General features: G+C 37.7%; 1 protein-coding gene across 1 annotated transcript in view; it reads left to right on the top strand.

Moving 5' to 3' along the window:
- Positions 1-3,819: 3,819 nt before the first annotated feature.
- Positions 3,820-18,488, top strand: part of DNM3 (dynamin 3) — a gene marked incomplete at both ends in the record, with an annotated part of 132,383 nt that continues 117,714 nt past the window's right edge. Inside the window, 9 exons of the mRNA XM_010024630.1 lie at positions 3,820-3,993; positions 5,590-5,793; positions 6,382-6,480; positions 7,340-7,500; positions 10,645-10,787; positions 12,065-12,200; positions 13,534-13,601; positions 15,040-15,178; positions 17,246-17,332. Of these exons, the coding sequence (XP_010022932.1) occupies positions 3,820-3,993; positions 5,590-5,793; positions 6,382-6,480; positions 7,340-7,500; positions 10,645-10,787; positions 12,065-12,200; positions 13,534-13,601; positions 15,040-15,178; positions 17,246-17,332 (1,211 nt within the window). The remainder of the gene's footprint in view (positions 3,994-5,589; positions 5,794-6,381; positions 6,481-7,339; positions 7,501-10,644; positions 10,788-12,064; positions 12,201-13,533; positions 13,602-15,039; positions 15,179-17,245; positions 17,333-18,488) is intronic.

Below are 18,488 nucleotides of genomic sequence, written 5' to 3'. Positions count from 1 at the left end.
CCCCCCCCCCAAGCATTTCACTGGTTGCTAAGAGCATGACCTGGTATTTTATGCTACTTATTTAATCAGATCTACACTATTTAAATTTTTTTTAAATCTCTCATGCTGCAATATTCTTGTCATCCTCTGCATTGACAGGATATTCTGTTTTTATTTCAGAAAATACCAGGGTACTTCTATTTCTTGTAGCCTGGCTGCTTGAAGGTTAGTAGTGGGATGTCTGAGTTCTGAATATTTTGTCTTCAGCATGGTAGAAGAGCTAGAGAAATGGAGAATTAGAAGAGATTATAGATTGGATAAGGCAACAAGGGCTTTTGATACTGCCTGTCTGTTCAATGAAGAACTAATGAATGGTTTGCTAAGGTTGAAATGGATTCATTTGACTTCATTTACTTTGTTCAGAAAAAGCTGATCCATCATCAAAGAAAAGGTGATGTGCTTAAGCTCATGTTATTTATTTGCATGCTTTTTAAATTACTCTTTTGAAATCACTCTTTTGAAAAGCATTCTGAGGCTTTGTGGGATGCTTCATTGAAGCTAACAAGACTCTTGTTGCTTGTGTGACATCTACTTAAGGGACTGACAGATAGAATATGCACTAATAGAATGTATTCCCCCTTTGCTATATATGTTTATTTGGTTTGCTATAGGAGCACTATTTAATAAGTCAACTTTTTGAAAAACTCCAAACTGGAGACTTAACTCTTGAGTATGTTAGACTGGATACCACCACAGGCTTGGAACAACTCTGCTTGAAAGAAGGTGGGGAAGAGTCCTGAGTCCAAGTGCCTCATCTTGGTAAATTCTTGACCTCTAGTAGCAGATTATTCTGCATAGGGTAAAATCTATGGGCTCTGTCAGACTTTGGAAGGTCTTGGGTTCAGCTTGATGTGGGTCATGGAGGTTTTTTTAAAAAAAAAAAACCAAACAAAATCTCTCATATGAAGACAGGCTGAGAAAGTTGGGGCTGTTCAGCCTGGAGAAGAGAAGCTGTGCGGAGGCCTCATAGCAGCCTTCCAGTATCTGAAGGGGGCCTACCAGGATGCTGGGGAGGGACTCATGCAAAGACAATGTTTTAACTTTCTAGCTAATTGTTCTTTTTCTTAATTCAGCTTTATCTGAAAAATACATATCTGAAAACAAGATTTTAGGCAAGTTTACTTTTTCTTGTGTGGCTTCATGTCCATTTCCACAAAAATGTAAATAAAATATTTTCCTAGTATTCTTCCGTGTATGAAAGCTCAAAACTGAAGAATGCATTAAAGCATATGCTTATCCAGTCTGGATAAAGGCAGCACTGCCAAGGACAGGCTAAGAGTTGAAAGGAGTAAAACAAAGTGTTTGTTGTTCATTTGAATTTTTATTCTGAAGGCTGTGTGTGGCACCATAGGTTATGAACAGGTAAAGTCTATTCCTTCAGAGCTAGTGGGACCACATATGTCACTGGGTGGGATGAGCAATTGCTAAATATTAACACACCTAAAAAGTAGCTAATGTTTTCATTTGAATTACCTTGAAGCCATTTCAATTAGGACTCTTTCTATTGCTACCGAGCATTTAGTGGAACAAAGAGGAAAGCTTCCTTGACTATCAGCTGAGTCAGTCAACTGATTACAGCTAGGCACCAAATATTAATTATTGAATTGCAAAATATTTTTCTGAGAGAGTCTGATGAACCACTGGGGAGGGAGGGAAGTAACTAAGAAGAGTACGTTTATTTTCTGCCAGGAGCAGTGCATGAAGAACTGGGACAAAATAAGAACCACTTGTCAATTCTTTTTTCCAGTAGGTAGCTATTTTCCAACCCTGAAATGACAAATTTTACATATGTGAATTCTGAAATGTGCTAGCGAAACTGAAGTATTTTGTGTGCCATGTTATCTTTCACTTCAAAATATTTGAATATTCTTTTTTCTCTCTCTTTTTTTTTTTTTTTTTTTTTTTTTAGTAGTTGACAATAAAACATACGAAACTCCTACTCACTGTAATTTTGCTGATAGAACTAAAAAGGAATGTAAGAGATGCTGGAATTCTTAAGTTACCAGAAATGAGATGGAGATTTTTGTTAGGTGTTCGCATTTTTTAAATGAGATATATTATTTTTGTCTTAACAAGAGTGGGTTTTCCTGTCGCTTGCCTTTGAATCTGGAGGGATTATGGTACTGTAGCATAGAAAGGTTGGTACTTGTTTTCCCCTCCTCTCTCTCACTTTTTTTTTTTTTTTCTCCTTTCTCCTCTGTTTTCTTTAACTATTGGTTTCATGTGTGGTTTTGACTATTGTTTTTTAAGACTTCTGTCAATAGTAATAAAGCAACTTCTGGGGAACAAACTTCAGTGCTGATACATAAGGTTCTTGATTAATCTGTATTGCTGGATCAGGTCTTTTGAGCTTCTGTTCCTTCTCTGAGTACCAAGCAAGCTCTGCTCTGGTGTTTGAGGGCTGTTTATCAAGAAATGTTTTCTGGGGAATAAACATCCAAATGGAACTTTTGAGATCAGGTCTTGATTGGAGGATGAAATTAACTGGCGCATACACAACTTTGTTCAGCCTTTCTCCATTCCTATTGCTTAGAGTGGGATTAGGGTATAAGTTTGTGTCTGTTGTTACCATTTATGTCATTACTTCTTATTACAGCCTCACTATTGTGAGATAAACTTTTGTGTTCTGTTTTAAAGGAAGAAACCCCAGTTCTAAAATCATAGAATCATAGAATAGTTAGGGTTGGAAAGGACCTTTAGATCATCTAGTTCCAACCCCCCTGCCATGAGCAGGGACACCACACCCTAAACAATGTTGCCCAAGGCTCTGTCCAGCCTGGCCTTGAACATCTCCAGGGTTGGAGCATTCACAGCTTCCTTGGGCAACCTATTCCAGTGCCTCGCCACCCTCACTGTGAAGAACTTCTTCCTTATATCTAACCTAAAGTTCCCCTGTTTAAGTTTAAAGCCATTACCCCTTGTCCTACCACTAGAGTCCCTAATGAAGAGTTCCTCCGCAGTATCCCTGTAGGCCCCCTTCAGATATTGGAAGGTCCTGAGATGTGCTTTTGGTGAAATTGGTATCCGTATTTGGATTCAGGAGTCAAAACAGGGAGGGACATAGTGTCAAGTTCAAGTCTAACAAATTAGACTGCATCTGTCCTTGATTCCTGGTTGATGCCCAGAAAGTAAGAGGACAAGTTGTATGATATTGAATACTTAGGAATTAATTGTGTTCTCCCACTTAAGCAAAATAACAGCTATATCAATAAAAGCTTTTACAAACTTAAACATGGTTTGGATTTAGATGACAAGAAGTTTTTGGGAAATGGGTTGCCTTAAAACCATTATGGTGTTCTTAAGTGATCTTATTCTCATTATGAACTTCTAAAACTATACTGAACTTCTTTGTTAAAATCATGTAATATGGGCTGTTAGTTTTTGAAAGCAAATGCTAATAGTCTTTGATAATACAGAGCTTGACTTTTGGTCAATTTAGTGGTGTATTGCAGGCAAATGAAATCAGATGAAAACTCAAATCTGATTCACAATCTGTTCCTTATTCTATTAGTGTAAATGGTATCTATTTGAATCTTTTAGGTTTTTCCAGATGACATGCTGCAGCTAAAAGCAGTAAATCGGATTCATTCAACTTGACTTTTTAGCTTAATCTTTCTTGTTGTAGGCTGGCTTTCATCTGTGCAATCACATCTATAGCATGTGCTCATATATAATGCTTTCCTGATACTCATGATAATGTGCTTTTGTACATATGCATCTGAAGAATACTAAGGGCTTGAAAATGGGTGTCTAAGTCTGTAATATGCCTGTGAAATACAGAGTTGCTATTGATATTTTTCACAGAGTATGCTGAATTTCTACACTGCAAAGGGAGGAAATTTACTGATTTTGATGAAGTTCGTCAGGAAATTGAAGTAGAAACAGATAGAGTAACAGGAGTGAACAAAGGCATTTCTTCAGTTCCTATAAACTTAAGAATATATTCTCCACATGGTAGGTAAAATCATGCTACTTTTATATTGCTGTTATGTGAAGGGTTATGTAGCTCCGTCTAGCTGTCTCCTTTTGTATGTGTTCTCATTGCTCAGCCAGAAATCTTCTGGGATAAAAAACATTCTGAAACTGACTTGAACCGAAAGTAGATATGCATCTGGAAGAATTCTCAACTTCTGTGTTACAAAACTGTTCTGTGGTAGAAAGCTGTTGCCACTAGAGCTGGGCAGAATGCAGACTCTGTTCCATTTAATATTCTCATTATTTAAAAATATTCTCAGTCTGCGTCAGGATGAAACCAATCTCTCCCCCAATACATGTACTGTTAGATAGTAACTCACTAGTAAAGACAACTGATAGGAGATGGGAGACTTAGTGGCAAAACTTCTTTTTGCCACCCTCCAGATGGATACCCCAACCGGTGACCTAGGAAGTCATTATGTCTCCCTGCCCTATTGGATGTTTATTGTTTGCTGTCATTAAAAATATATTTAGACAATAATGGTGTTTGAAGCTGCTTTATGTTGTAGACCCTCAGTGTAGATCAAAGTTAGTTCCTCTGGTTGCCATCTGCCCAATTTAATGAAGGCAATCTAGAGAAAATGTTTTGCATCGACTCTGTCTTGAATACAGGAGAAAAGTGGTGTGGTTGACTGAAGCGCTTTATTTTTCTAACCACCTCATCTGATGTCTTCATGGCAAGTCAAAGGACAGAAAGATTAAAATAAGAGGGGAGGTAATTAAAGAGATGCTGAACTTCCCTTTGATATGCAGCCTTGGATCTAAACATATGGAGAAAAAGCTGAATTGAATGCCCTGCCTCAAAGCTTGTTGTTTGAACATACTGGCTCCAGGAGAAAATGGAAATTTCCTACCTAATGCTCTTACTTTGTTTTATTAGGATCAGTCTTTTGGTTCAGCAACTGTTGTCTGTATTAGCCAGACCCCAAAATATATTTCTGGTGTTTCCTTTCTAGGAATTGCATTTTTCTCATTTTTCTGAAGGGTACCTTGTTTCTCTACTACGGGCTGAACAAGCTAGGATGCTTCTAGTTGAAACTGTGGGTTGTACTGGAGAAATCATGTCAAAACAAAACGGGTTTTATTGATGGATAAACTTTTTCATGTTTCTTACTTTACTTCAGAAGTTAGAGTAAAAAAAACCAAACCCAAAACAACAAACAAATCAACTCACCAAATAAAACCAAACCCAGAACAACAACATACCCCAAGATTTCTTAATTTGAGACACTGTTGAAAGCATGGTCAGAGAGGGACTGATTACCAGCACAAAAAGCTCAGAAAGCCATGCTCATTTGTTTAAGAGCCTTTGAGGATATTCAGTAGAAGTATCATTCCCTATGCCACTTGTAGTGTTTAAAATATTAAATAGTTCTAATTAACCCAGAGATGAAAGACCAGCAGAAAAAAAGTGTACTTTTCAGATTGTCAGGCATTTTGTTTGAACCATTGACAATACTTATGTACCTATAAAGGTAATTTATGTGACTAAAATTTGTCTGCAGTCATAGATGTGTAGACCTCTTTAGACATGTCTGGCGTGTTAATCAGTTTGATCCTGTGTTTTCCTTATAGTATTAAGCCTGACCCTTATTGATTTGCCGGGAATCACTAAAGTGCCAGTAGGGGATCAGCCTCCAGATATCGAGCAGCAGATCAGAGACATGATAATGCAGTTCATCTCTCGTGAAAACTGTCTGATACTGGCTGTGACTCCAGCTAACACTGATCTGGCCAACTCAGATGCACTGAAGTTAGCTAAGGAAGTGGACCCTCAAGGTAAGCACGATTGAACGTAACCACTTTTCATTCTCAAATGTAGTAACATAATTGAAAGTAATGATTATTGCCAGCTCTTGTGTGAAATATAATTTATAATATAGATGTGTATATGTACATTCTCATATAGGCTTCAACATCACAGTAACTGTTTGTTAGCTCAGTGTCATTCCAGTAATGATGCTGTAAATGTATTTTTAAAATTTTGTCACTATGTCTGACAAGCAAGTGGAGCAATACCTATCTAGAAATTTCTGTGGTACCTAGCAAAATGGACTATGGTGCTGATGGGCTTTCTAGATAATGCTTCTTGCATTACAAATTTTATACAGTCGTATCATGGGAATGCTGAGCCTTGTTAGAGATTTGAGAAACACATTTCAGCACTGTCAATGATGATCCCTTCTTTTCCAAACATACCATAACTTGAAGTTGTAGCTGGTATTGTGTAATACAAGCTTTGGGAATGTCACATGTTAGATAATTGTAAGCTGTAATTGTTCTTCCTGAGTATAAATGATTCTTCACCAACTTTTTTCTTTTTTTTTTTCCTTCCCCTCCTCCCCCCCCCGCCTTCACCCTGGGCAGGCCTTAGGACCATCGGTGTGATCACAAAATTGGATCTGATGGATGATGGAACAGATGCAAGAGAAATTCTGGAAAACAAACTACTTCCTCTTCGTAGAGGTGCAAATGTTCAGTTGCTTATCTTCTTTGCAGTCCAGAAAGTGGTTTGGATAAGGATGGTGTCTGGGAGGCCTGGAAATGAATCAGAGGTTGTGCTGGACTTGTTACAAATAAAGTGATTTTTTTTTTTTCCTACATGGATGTAGAAAATACACTGCATATTCCAGAGGAAGCAAGAAATGTCAGCACAGGTTTTTAGCCAATTTTCTCTCCTGTGCCAGGTTGTTTCTTGTAACAAAAGAATATTTTTTTTTTTCCCTTTGCATATGACAGAAGCAAGCACCAGAGCTTTAGTTATCTCACTGTAAATCAAGTTGTGAACCCTTTCAGAAATTTCCCATGTGATTGTTCTGGCAGCCACTGCCACAGTTGTTCATACTGTTAACAATATCAAGAATTTTGATTCTAGCTATAATTTATTGATGAGACCGCTATCTCTTCCCATGGAGCATGTTGTTTCAGCAAAAGAGAAAAATTTTTTCCTCTATTTTGCTAATATCATGTAATTTATCTATGTAGACCTCAGTGTATGTTTGATTTTTGTTTTGTGGGTTGGTTTTTTTTTTTTGTTTTTTTTTTTTTTTGTTTGATTATTTTGAAGTACCCTGAAGAAACCACATCAAAGTTTCAGGTATTTCTGTATTTGAATCTGTGATTTAAAAGAAAGTATATCTGTTATACATAAACAGGATGAACAATTTAGACACTGTTAAGGTTACTGAGTACTTGTAAACAATATCTGAAATGCCTAAATTGGAAAGCTTTGTTTGAATTGAGACAGTCTAGTTTGATTTAATGTGAATTCAGTAGCTCAGGCAATTGCTGCATTGACTTACCCATTGGGTTTATGTTGTTTTAGGTTATATTGGTGTTGTAAACAGAAGCCAGAAAGACATTGATGGGAAGAAGGACATTAAGGCAGCTCTTCTAGCAGAAAGGAAATTCTTTCTTTCCCACCCTGCATATAGGCACATGGCAGATCGGATGGGAACACCCTATCTCCAAAAAGTTCTAAACCAGGTAAAACCTGAAGCTTTGTGGTGAAAGGCAGTTTTATAATGATAGGACCAAGATAAAATCTATATTAAAATGAATGATGGTCAGTGAACCTTACTTATTCTTTCCTGCTTTTAAGCTTTTTAATTTTCACAGTGTAATAAACAATGCTGTGTATTACATGTAGCATACAAAAACTTACTGTGAGATAGTTTCTGACTTTTACTGACAGGTCTGCACTCCCCTGTTCTCTTGAATACTGAATATGAACACAAAAATTAAGACTTGTCTCCCTTCTGGAAGTGTACCATCCTATTCCTATCACATTTCTTCTAGTTTAGCTGGATTATTAGAATTCAAATTTGGAAAGGGGGGGGAAGACATTTACATTTTTAGAAATCATGTGTTCTGAGGGTTCTCTGTATGTCTGTACTTTAGCCTCAAAATCTACACTTTGTTGAAGTTCTTAATAGAAACAGTGGCTGTGTACTAATGATATAAATGGCAAATACAGTAATCGGAACACACTTTTCACACTACCTTTATTTTTGCCCAAACCTTTGGTTTGTTTCTATGAGTTCATGCTAAACTGTGCCAGAACAGAGCTTCCTTCAGCAAGAAATAGAGGTCTATTTTCCAGTTACTTGGAGGAGAAATCCCATAGTTTACTGTCCCAATAAGAACACTGCCTACAGCAGCCTTGGAAGAGTATGTAATTCCCTTGTCTTTGGGTATTACTTATTTCATAGTGCCATCCGTTAGCTTGAATAGTATGTGACTCTAATGATGATGCATCTCAGCAAGTTTGAAGAGGGCAAGAGAAGTCATGCCTGCCTCTCTAAAATTAGTGGTGATGCTGTGTTTTTCCGTTTTGGTGTTTTTGTTTTTTTTTTTTTTTTTTTTTTTTTTCTTTTTTTTTTTTTTTTTTTTTTAGGCTTATCAGCTGACCAGTGTTCTTAGCATTCCTACAAGTGTTTGATAGCGTTTTTTCCAGTTCACTGTCAAATTATAGACTTTGGTCTGGAATAAACAAAGACCAGGTCAGCCTGGCTTTGTCTATTTTGGACAGCAGCTGGAAACAGCAGAAAAGGTATTGGTTAAGTTGGGAAACTAGTGGCTGACCTGCTTCATTTCTTGCTACAGTGACTTTGCAGGTGTAACTTGACAGCAAAGTTATGGTCTGCTCTGGATTCATCCAAAAAGAATGCTCTTCCCATTTATTTGTGCCTCAGAACCAAAGTCTTCAGCCGGATGCAAGAACTTGCTTGTAGCCTGCAATTTTGTCTATTTAGGACATTTTGCCTCTTTTTATATCTTGAAAGTTTAATCCACATGTCTTAGTTTTGAGACTGAAGCATGAGCTGCATATACCTTTGGATCATCTTATCTGTCCTGGCTTGCTTTGCTTTAATATTCACTTTTTTTTTTCTTTTTTGGTGGGCTGTTTTATAAATTTATCTATTTCAGTATGTTGGTCTTCTATTGCTGTTACTGTGTTTAGAATATTATATATGGGAAGATCTATATAAATTTTGCCTCTAAGATATTAGGAACCTATTAGTGTTTGTGGTTTCAGGCAAAACTTCAATTTCTCTACATCCACAAGGTGGTGCTCCAGGGAAACTCCAGCTTTTGATTTTTGAGCCTGTTGACCTGTTGGACAACTTTTTTTTGAGTTTACATATTTTGGTATTTGACAATATTTATAGCTTGTCTGATTTGATTTGGGAAGAGTGTTTGCAGCATAATGCAAGAAGTCTGCTTTAGTTTAACCAAGGAACAGGTACAATGTATGAGAAATTTATGCCACAGGTAAGACATTGATAGTGCTGTTCAAACACATTACAACATATTTATGTAAAAGTAAGTGAGGTAAGTTAAGCACAGATCTGGTAAGCTGTTTTCTACTTTCCTTCAATGTATTTTCCAATACTTCTAGGTATATTTTCAGAAATGAAAACTGCGGGTCTTCAGTGGTAGAACCTTTACAGCCAAAAATTGAGTGTTTAAAAATGTAAATTTCTATAATCAATAATATGAGGGCAAAATCTATTTCCTTTAGTTTACTTTGTATAAGAGAGCAGAAGTCATGTGGAAGTGATTTTTCCAATGGTGGGAGAGTGCCAAGTAGGTACTCTGTATGTCGACACTTCCCTCAATGTCTGTTCTTAATGGGCTGTGGATGCTCAGAATCTCTTCCTTGTCCCACCTTGTCTTGTGGCTGTGAAGTAAAGAAGTCATGCTGGACAGGTATATAGGGAATTGGGAAGCACCCTTAGGAAAACCAGCAAAATTTGAGTGGTAGCATCAGAGCTGAGTGATGAGAGGTGATTTTCAGATTACATATGTAATGTGTATAACTTTTTTTGTGTGTAACTAAGCAAGTAGGTAGTAACAGGACTCAGTGAGTGAGAGGACAAAGGAATTTTTCAAGCCTCCTTATAAAGTGTGTGCAAAAGGGGTATTGTATTGTTCTTTAACAGTTTCCATTGCTTCAAAGATCAAAAGGAATTATACTGGTAAACTAGCACAGGTCATGGCTGATGACTACTTTGCTCTTGTGCGACCCCACTTGGGGTATTGTGAGCAGTTCTAGTGTCCTCAACATAAGAAGGACATGGAGCTGTTGGAGCAAGTCCAGAGGAGGGCCATGAGGATGATCAGGGGGCTTGAGCAGCTCCCGTGTGAAGACAGGCTGAGAAGGTTGGGGCTGTTCAGCCTGGAGAAGAGAAGGCTGCATGGAGACCTCATAGCAGCCTTCCAGTATCTGAAGGGGGCCTACAAGGATGCTGGGGAGAGACTCTTCATCAGGGACTATAGTGGTAGAACAAGGGGTAATGCGTTTAAACTAAAACATGGGAAAGTTCAGGTTAGATATAAGGAAGAAGTTCTTTACTGTGAGGGTGGTGAAGCACTGGAACAGGCTGCCCACAGAAGTGATAAATGCTCCATCCCTGGCAGTGTGCAAGGCCAGGTTGGACAGAGCCTTGCGTGACATGGTCTAGTGTGAGATGCCCCTGCAGGGGGCTTGGAACTAGAGGATCATAAGGTCCTTTCCAACCCTAACCATTCTATGATTCTATGATGTGCTTGGCACTCAGAAGGAGATGGTTATGCTCCAGCTTTCATCTTTATTAACAGTAAAAACGACTTCTATTTGCTTTTTAGCAACTTACCAATCATATTCGGGATACCCTGCCAGCCTTCAGAAGCAAACTTCAGAATCAGCTGCTTTCTATAGAACATGAAGTAGAGGTATACAAAAACTTCAGACCAGAAGATCCAACCAGAAAAACGAAAGCCCTGTTGCAGTGAGTGATCTTTTGTCTGTTTTTCTAGTTCGTATAAGTTTGTTTTGCCTCTTTTAAAAAAAAAAATTCTTTTCCTTTGTAATGGCTTTAAATTTAAAGATCTGGATATGGTTAAGGATTCTATCTGCAAACTCCAAAGAATTCAGTGCTTGATGTTCCAAAACAATTTACCCTACAATTTCAACAGAGTTTGTCCTAAATTAATTTTAGTAATCCTAGAAAAGAGAGAAAGCAGAGCAGGAAAAGGCAGACAGATCAGCAACACAGACCTCAAAGATGGCAAGATCAAAATTACATGAAGGAGTATTATCTATGATTAATGCGCACCTAAGCTACACACTGCTCTTTGCTGCAGGAACAGATACTAAAATTTTGTGTGCTTTCCAAAAGCAGCTAGGCACATTTTTGGGATGGAGAAGACATTTAAGGTTAGTAAGTACAAGGACAGATTCCTGTATGGAATCGTGAACAGCAATTTGAGGCCAAGAGAGTTTTCTGGAGAAATATTACTGTGTGCTTGCTCTGTTCTCATAGGAACTTATTGTTGGTGACTGTCATGATACGGCCTTTGTTTTGCTTTAGTGCAACCATTCGTAATGTTTAAGTGAGAGTGTACTGGGGTGGGCGAAAACCTCTTTGTTACTGGTTGCCTCTCTGTGCATACACCTCTGACCACTAGCAGCAAAATATGTGATGTGATGTGCCACCTGTGCTTTGTCTTAAAAATGACTTGGCGGATGTTGACCCTTTTGGGCTCAAGGAGTCATGGATTGAATACGGTTGTTCTCTGTTGGAGGAATTGCACTGCTAAAGTCACTGTCCAGTTTGGGTCTCATCCACAAAATATGTCTGTCTGGTGAGGCTTTGATAACGTTATTGTTAAGTGATAGAACAGAGATGAGTGTCCATCTGACTTTGAATCAAGTGGAAGTGGAATCTTTTACTTTGTTCTTAGCACTAGGGAAGAAGGGCTTATGCAGCTTCATGCATGCTTCCTTCCTTGGCCTGTTTCCAGGGGTGCTTGATGCTCAATATTGTGTTCCTTTTCACCTGAAAGGTCTGCCATTTTCTCTCTCCCTCCCACCCCCCTTTTTTTTTGCTTCTATGTTAACATGTGATTCATATTTACCTCTTTGAAGAGGAAGCATCTAAAAGAAGAAAAAGTTCTAAAATATACTTAGCACTTCTCTCTTGTATGATTGTTGTCACATTTCTTCTATGACTTTTTTTTTTTTCCTTTTTTTCCTTTCTCTCCTCTCCCCACCTTTGAAATTTAGGATGGTACAACAGTTTTCAGTGGACTTTGAAAAAAGAATCGAAGGATCAGGAGATCAGGTTGATACATTAGAACTTTCAGGAGGTGCCAAAATCAATCGTATTTTCCATGAACGTTTTCCTTTTGAGCTAGTAAAGGTATTTATCCATCTTGCTGGTGTGCTTTGTTTTTTATTTATATATTCTTATGTTCATACTGATAGAAATAAAGCCAAGATTAAGGTCTGATGGGAAGAATACACTCTTAATTGTGGAAGGAGTTACATGAAGTTATAATTGAGACATTTGGCTTTGTTTCTAGCTTTGGATACTGAGACATGCTAAAAATTTGAAATACAGGAATTAGAATATCATTATTAGTCCCAGTTCTTACTATTTTCCTTGCTTTTTTTATTGTTTTATCACAAATAGCATCTTCCTTTTGGTTAGAAGAGGCAGGCAGACAACTACAATTGGTAAATTTAAGTTGTTGTGTTCAAGTAGCTAGTACCTATTCAAATTAGAGTTATGTAAAATAGTTGTGTCCTGTGTTTTCTATTTCCTTTATTCAGTGCATTAAACCAAAGCCAGCTTTCATAGTGGTAGGTCAAACAGAACCAAATTTGGTGTTTTGAGATAACATTTCTCCGCTTGGTACATCTCTTCTTGTTACCTTTGGGTAACAGAATATACAGAAGTCCAGTGGGATGTGAGCTAATGAAACCTGGTTTCCTATGAATGTGTTGCATATTCTTTGATCCTCTCTCTCCCCCCAAATCTTAGTTTCCCCTCACCATGAACTCTACTTTATCTCTAGTCCACATTTTTTATTTTTTTTTATACTTTTCCTAAGCTTCCTCTCGACATGTTTTATGTTCAGCCTTGACATCTCCTAACTTTAAGTTGGGTAAGAACCAGACAGAGTTGTGGCTGATTCCAAGGATTAAATGTGGTAGGTCAGCTAGCAGTTCAACAGAGCAGATGGCAGTTGGGCTTAAGTAATGACCCTTTTGTTTGTGAGAACACTAACTTCTCTTCAACCTAGCTGGCTTTCAAGAAACATAAATAAAAGCTTTATAACTTCATAACCGAGACCACTCCTCCCAAGTTTGGTTGAAAAACAGTAGAATGGGAAGGGGAGGATAAACAGACCATAATCACAGAAGTTGCATCACTTTAGGAAACCAAGCTTAAAAAAAAAATTGCATCTCCCAAATCCTGTTTCTGACATATTCTACTAACTCTGTAAAATCATTCCAACTGTTGATATATCTGGAATGGAAGGATGCATGATTTTCAACAATTCTTACTGCTGCCTTAGTGTTTAAATGTTTTATAATACTTATGCTTTGTTTAGACCATTAGAAATGAATATTTTGCCAGTTGAACTCACCTGTCTTCCAGTTATATTGGGAGAGGTAATATTCTCTGTCTTATTTCTATCTTATTTAAAACCTCTTCAATATGATCTCATATGCTTTTGTTCCTCTAGATGGAATTCAATGAGAAGGAACTGCGGAGAGAAATAAGTTATGCCATCAAGAACATACATGGTATCAGGCAAGTGCTCCCATGTTTTCAAGCCCAGTCACATTATAGAGGCTTGTGGTCTTTCTAACCGGAGGGCGCGCTGGCTGCTAACTGCTAGACTACGCAAGTGATGTGCTGACTTTTATTCCTGCGTTCGTTTACTCTTCTGTTTTTCAGGTAGCTATTTTGAGCCAAACAGTTGGTTTGTCCAAGGAGATTTAATTACCGAGAAATGCTAGAAAATTATTTTACAAAGGAAATAAATAGCTTTTTTTTCTGGTAGTGTCTGCAGTTCTGTTAAGCCTGTATTCCTGAAAAGTCATAAATTTTAGAGGGAAAACTTGTGTTTTGGTATGGAAAAAGCTTCTCAGCCTGTATTGTGGCAGACTCCTTGCAGTATCTTACTCCACTTTATTTTGAACCATTTCTTGAAATTACTGATTTGCAAGTGAGTTGGTTGAGGTTTCGTTTTGTGGATATGTCTTCAGTATATTATTAGGTTTGGGAAGATGAAGTATTTGTTTTTTTGGTTCAGAGTGACCTAATTATCTCACTTCAGAATGATCAGTCTATTTTGGAGCGACACTTCATCAGATGCATACGCATTTTTCTGTCCTATTCTTTTGACAATAGAACAGATTCCAAAAAGCTTGGGTTTTTTTTTTTGGTTGTTCCTTCCCCTTCACCCCCATCTTGTGAGTATGTAATATCTTTTGGAAGCATTGCTTACGAGCTTTGTTGTTCTTAGTGTTTTGGAAAATGTTCTTTGCATTACCTGTATAGTGCATTCTCAGATGGTTGACTCTAGTAGCCATGGTGCAGTATTACAACTTTTCTGGAGTTTTCCTTATTGATGGAAAGGTTTTGTTGAGCAATTTATGGTAGTGAACTGATAGTGTGGGGCATGTGTTTATAGTCTACTTTTTTTATATGATGTGTTTACCAAGACAGACCCTTGTACGCAGCATTTGAAAGAGAAGGCCTATTTGTTTAGAGCTGGTCCTTATTGGTATCTGTTATATAGGTTCATATAACGTGCAGTGACCACTGTGAAATCCTCCATATAGGACTCTGAGTAACAGAACCACGTTTCCTGTTGTGAGTAAAAAGTGCAGCTATAGGGGTCTTACAGGATTGCTATGCAAGTGATTGTGCATGAAGTGCTGCAGCTGCCCTTCATCCCTTCTCTGAAGTTTGATGCACTGCTAAAGAGGCTTTATTGCATTCCTTCAGTACTCTCTAGAGTTCTCACAGTCACCTTTGAGTAGTAGGTTATGTTTCTGCTTTTGTGTTCTTACTCACAATGACACTTTTTTTAGAGGAAGGAGTTCTGTGGAAATCTGTTTGTGAAGGGGTTGTTACTACTCACCTGTAAGCCCCTGAAAATGAAGATAGGAGCAATTCAGTAAAAACAACTGCCTTGTACAATGCTTTTATTACTGTCTTACATATTATTTTATGTTCACAGAACAGGTTTGTTCACTCCAGATATGGCGTTTGAAGCCATTGTTAAAAAACAGATAGTCAAGCTGAAAGGACCTTGCTTAAAAAGTGTGGATCTGGTCATGCAAGAGCTAATCAACACTGTCAAAAAGTGCACTAAAAAGGTAATTTGCAAATAGATCTGGTAATGCAAGTATAATGTAATGGTATAGTAGATAACAAAGCATGTTAAGGTATTTTAAGAGGTTTCTGACCTAGTCACTTGATGTACAGAGTAAGACTCTCTTAAGTAATTACACTTTCTGCAAAACTTTCAAAACAATGTAATTCTGGAAATGTTAATTTTCTGATTCCTGTGTTTTGAATGTATATAACCTTATGATTGGATGTAAAAATTTTTTTTTTTTTTTTTTTTTTTTTATTGAGTCAGGAGTTGCCCCCAGTTTCCTCTTTAAAACCATGGTTTCATTGTTAATGAGAATAGAATGTAGGCAGCAATTCCATGGATGTGTACATCAGCAAAAAAAAATTGTACTTTCAAGTTTTCTTTTCCAGTGATAATAAGAGGAGGAAACAGCAAAACTTTTCTAGAGCAAAGACCTCAAATGTGTTCAGAGACATTTGTCAAGGAGAGAAAAATGCTCCTTCTATACTGAAAATGTATGTATCTTTGCAATGTAATGGGTCCACAAATTTTTCTGTGCTTTTTTCATGTACAACCCCAAAATGTCTGATCTTCAGCTGTCAAGAAGTTAGACGTGGAAAGCTAGGAAGACTTCATCTCCCTTGTATTTTTATATCCTTGTATTAGTGTTGACAAATGAGCTTGCTGCACAGAAATGTTGAACACTTTAGTGGAAAGAACTGCTGAGCATTGAACTTCCTGATGTGAAAGTTGTGTGCAGGAATTAAACTTTTAACTTGAGATCCTGTGAGTGTAATAAGTTAAGAAATAACCTTTATCAGAACTAACCATGGCATTACCATGAGTCTTTGAGAAGGATTTTCCTGAAGTGTGTGCTTGGGTTGGTCTATACTTGTAGAATGAAATCTTAAACTTCACATACCCAGAGAAGGGGCTAAGGAAGCATGTCACACATATTAATATGAAGCTTTTTTTCTCTCACACTTTTCACCTTCGTAGGAAAGCTGTTATCTGCAAATACTGAGACTCACTTGTCTGGAGCATTGACAACTAACAGTTGCTGATTTTCGATTCTCTTTTCTCACATTACTCTGTGATATTGTAGAAGACCCCATTGTTTCTTGTAGACTTCTTAGCTAACCTGGCTACTTTTATTGTCTCATCTTCTGTTCATCTGTCTTTCCCGTCGTCTCAGAGTGCAGGGTACCTTAACAGTAGCAAATATAGGACCAGTTTTAGGATGTGAACACAAGTATGCTGAAGCTGTTGAAAAATAGCCTTGTCGCATCCTTTGCATTTTTCCGAATAATGCAATTTTTTTTTTTCTTTTGTACCAATGATAAGGTAAATGAGCTATTTCTTTAAACAGGAAAAGGTGACAATCTTTTTGACTAAGATCATAAACAGATTCTCTGCAATATTTTGAGCAGCCTTTCCAGGTTTTTTCACTTCTATCAAAGTTTGGAAGATATGTCACTTGAATTGATTGTGCAGATTCTTTTCCCAGTGCTGTTGGCCAAATTTACTGTTGCGTTCTGCTGTCTACATTTTCAAGTATCGTTGTTGAGATGTAAAGATAGTGCCACTAGGTGGAGCCTTAGAAGAACAAGAAACCTGGAAATTATTTAAAGTCCTACTCTACCTAATTCAGGCACAGTAGAAAAGAGGCATGGAGAAACCTCATGCCAAGGCTGATGAATTGTGATGCACATGTCCAAAATGTGTTTTCCTCGATGTTCTGTGGAGCAAAAGCATAGAAATGATACAAGGATTTAGGTGTCTCTGGTTTCTCTTGAAAATGACTGTTAATAGCAAGTAAGACTTATTTTGTAATGTAGTTAACTTTTAGCCCAAACACTCATAATAATTGCTTTCTTCCAAAGAGGAAAGCTGGAGGCTTCCCTGTTTGTATTCTGCTGAAGCCACCATGCAGGTGTAAATTTCCAGTGGTCCAATCAGATCCTGAAAACTTCCAAAATCAGAGATTCTCCAGCCTCTCTGTGTAGCTTATTCCAATGCTTGCCTCTCCTCACTGTTGGAATGAATTTTCCTTGTGTCCAGTTGGAACCTTAGTTTTGTTTTTCAGTTGGCAACATACCCAAGATTGTGTGAGGAAACAGAAAGAATTGTTGCTGGCTACATTCGTGAAAGAGAAGAGAAGACCAAGGATCAGGTGAGGCTAGATCTAACGGTTTGGGGAAGTGTGTGAAGGAGGTGTCCTGGTTTTGGCTTAAACCATGACAAGGAGGAAAGTTCTTGCATACGAAGTACAGTAAGACAGTGGAAGATTTTTATTGGTGTTTTTTATTTGTTTGCTTTTGTTTTCAGCAGGCTTCACATTTTAGAGTGGGAGAGGGATTGCTCCTCTACTATTGAGCTTTGACACATGAGACTAGAATTGTTACAGGAAATCCTGATTTCCAATATCTACTTTGCTTCCAGATTTTTTTAACATACCCATCCCATGTTGTAATTACAGTGAGGCCCACAAGCAATTGGAACTGGAACTCTAGTGGGAGTGACAGGCTTTCCTTCAAGTTTAAAAAAAGCTTAGCACCCCCTCCTCCCTCCAACATTCATCACCCAGCTAGGCACTCTAAATCCAGGAAACTTCAAAGGTTAGACTACATGTAAGAAAATCCACTGGGAGTGGAAACAAGAGTTGTTGTCTGGGGAGCGTAGAGTGTGACAACAGAAAAATTTGGGGAAGAAGGGCTAGGCAGAGCTCCTAAGTTGTTCTGGACTCCTGGCTTTCTAGTCTTGTCCCTGTGTGACGTAGGGAGCTATGCAGCATGTCCTGCTTCTTTTCGTTTAATCTGTGCTGTGAATGTAGACTTAAAAGTAACTTTAAAGACTTGTATCCACTGGGCTTGTACTTGCAGGGAATTCTAGTTAGCACACTCAGTTATTTTAAATTTGGAAGAATATGCAAGTTACTTAAAATTGTTGAGTCGTTTATTTATTTATTTATTTATTGTTCCATTTGTCATTGTGTGCGCATACCTGGCAATTTCCCAGAACAAACCAGAAAGCATCAGCTTTCTGTAAATGCAGAGTTGATCAAATAGGTTATTGAGAAATATGCACATCATTATTATGCTGTTAGCAGTTATTGTTAATAGAATACTAGTGATATTTTCTGAGGTAAGAGCTAAACCCAAATCCCCACTATCTTTTGCTTCTGGGTGAGGCACCTGATACCTTCTGGAAATTTTGAATAATTAGAATTAGAATTTTGCTTAACTTGCAAAACATAGAGCAGGAATCTATGTTGGGTATTATTAAAATCTCTGTCATGTGTGATTGATTTTTATGAAGTGGACAAGTGC

This window comes from Nestor notabilis, unplaced genomic scaffold (genome assembly GCF_000696875.1).
Source record: "Nestor notabilis isolate BGI_N333 unplaced genomic scaffold, ASM69687v1 scaffold14681, whole genome shotgun sequence".
Lineage (NCBI taxonomy): Eukaryota > Metazoa > Chordata > Aves > Psittaciformes > Psittacidae > Nestor > Nestor notabilis.
Note: the sequence above shows the minus strand (reverse complement) of the source record. Positions and strands in the feature narration are given on the sequence as shown.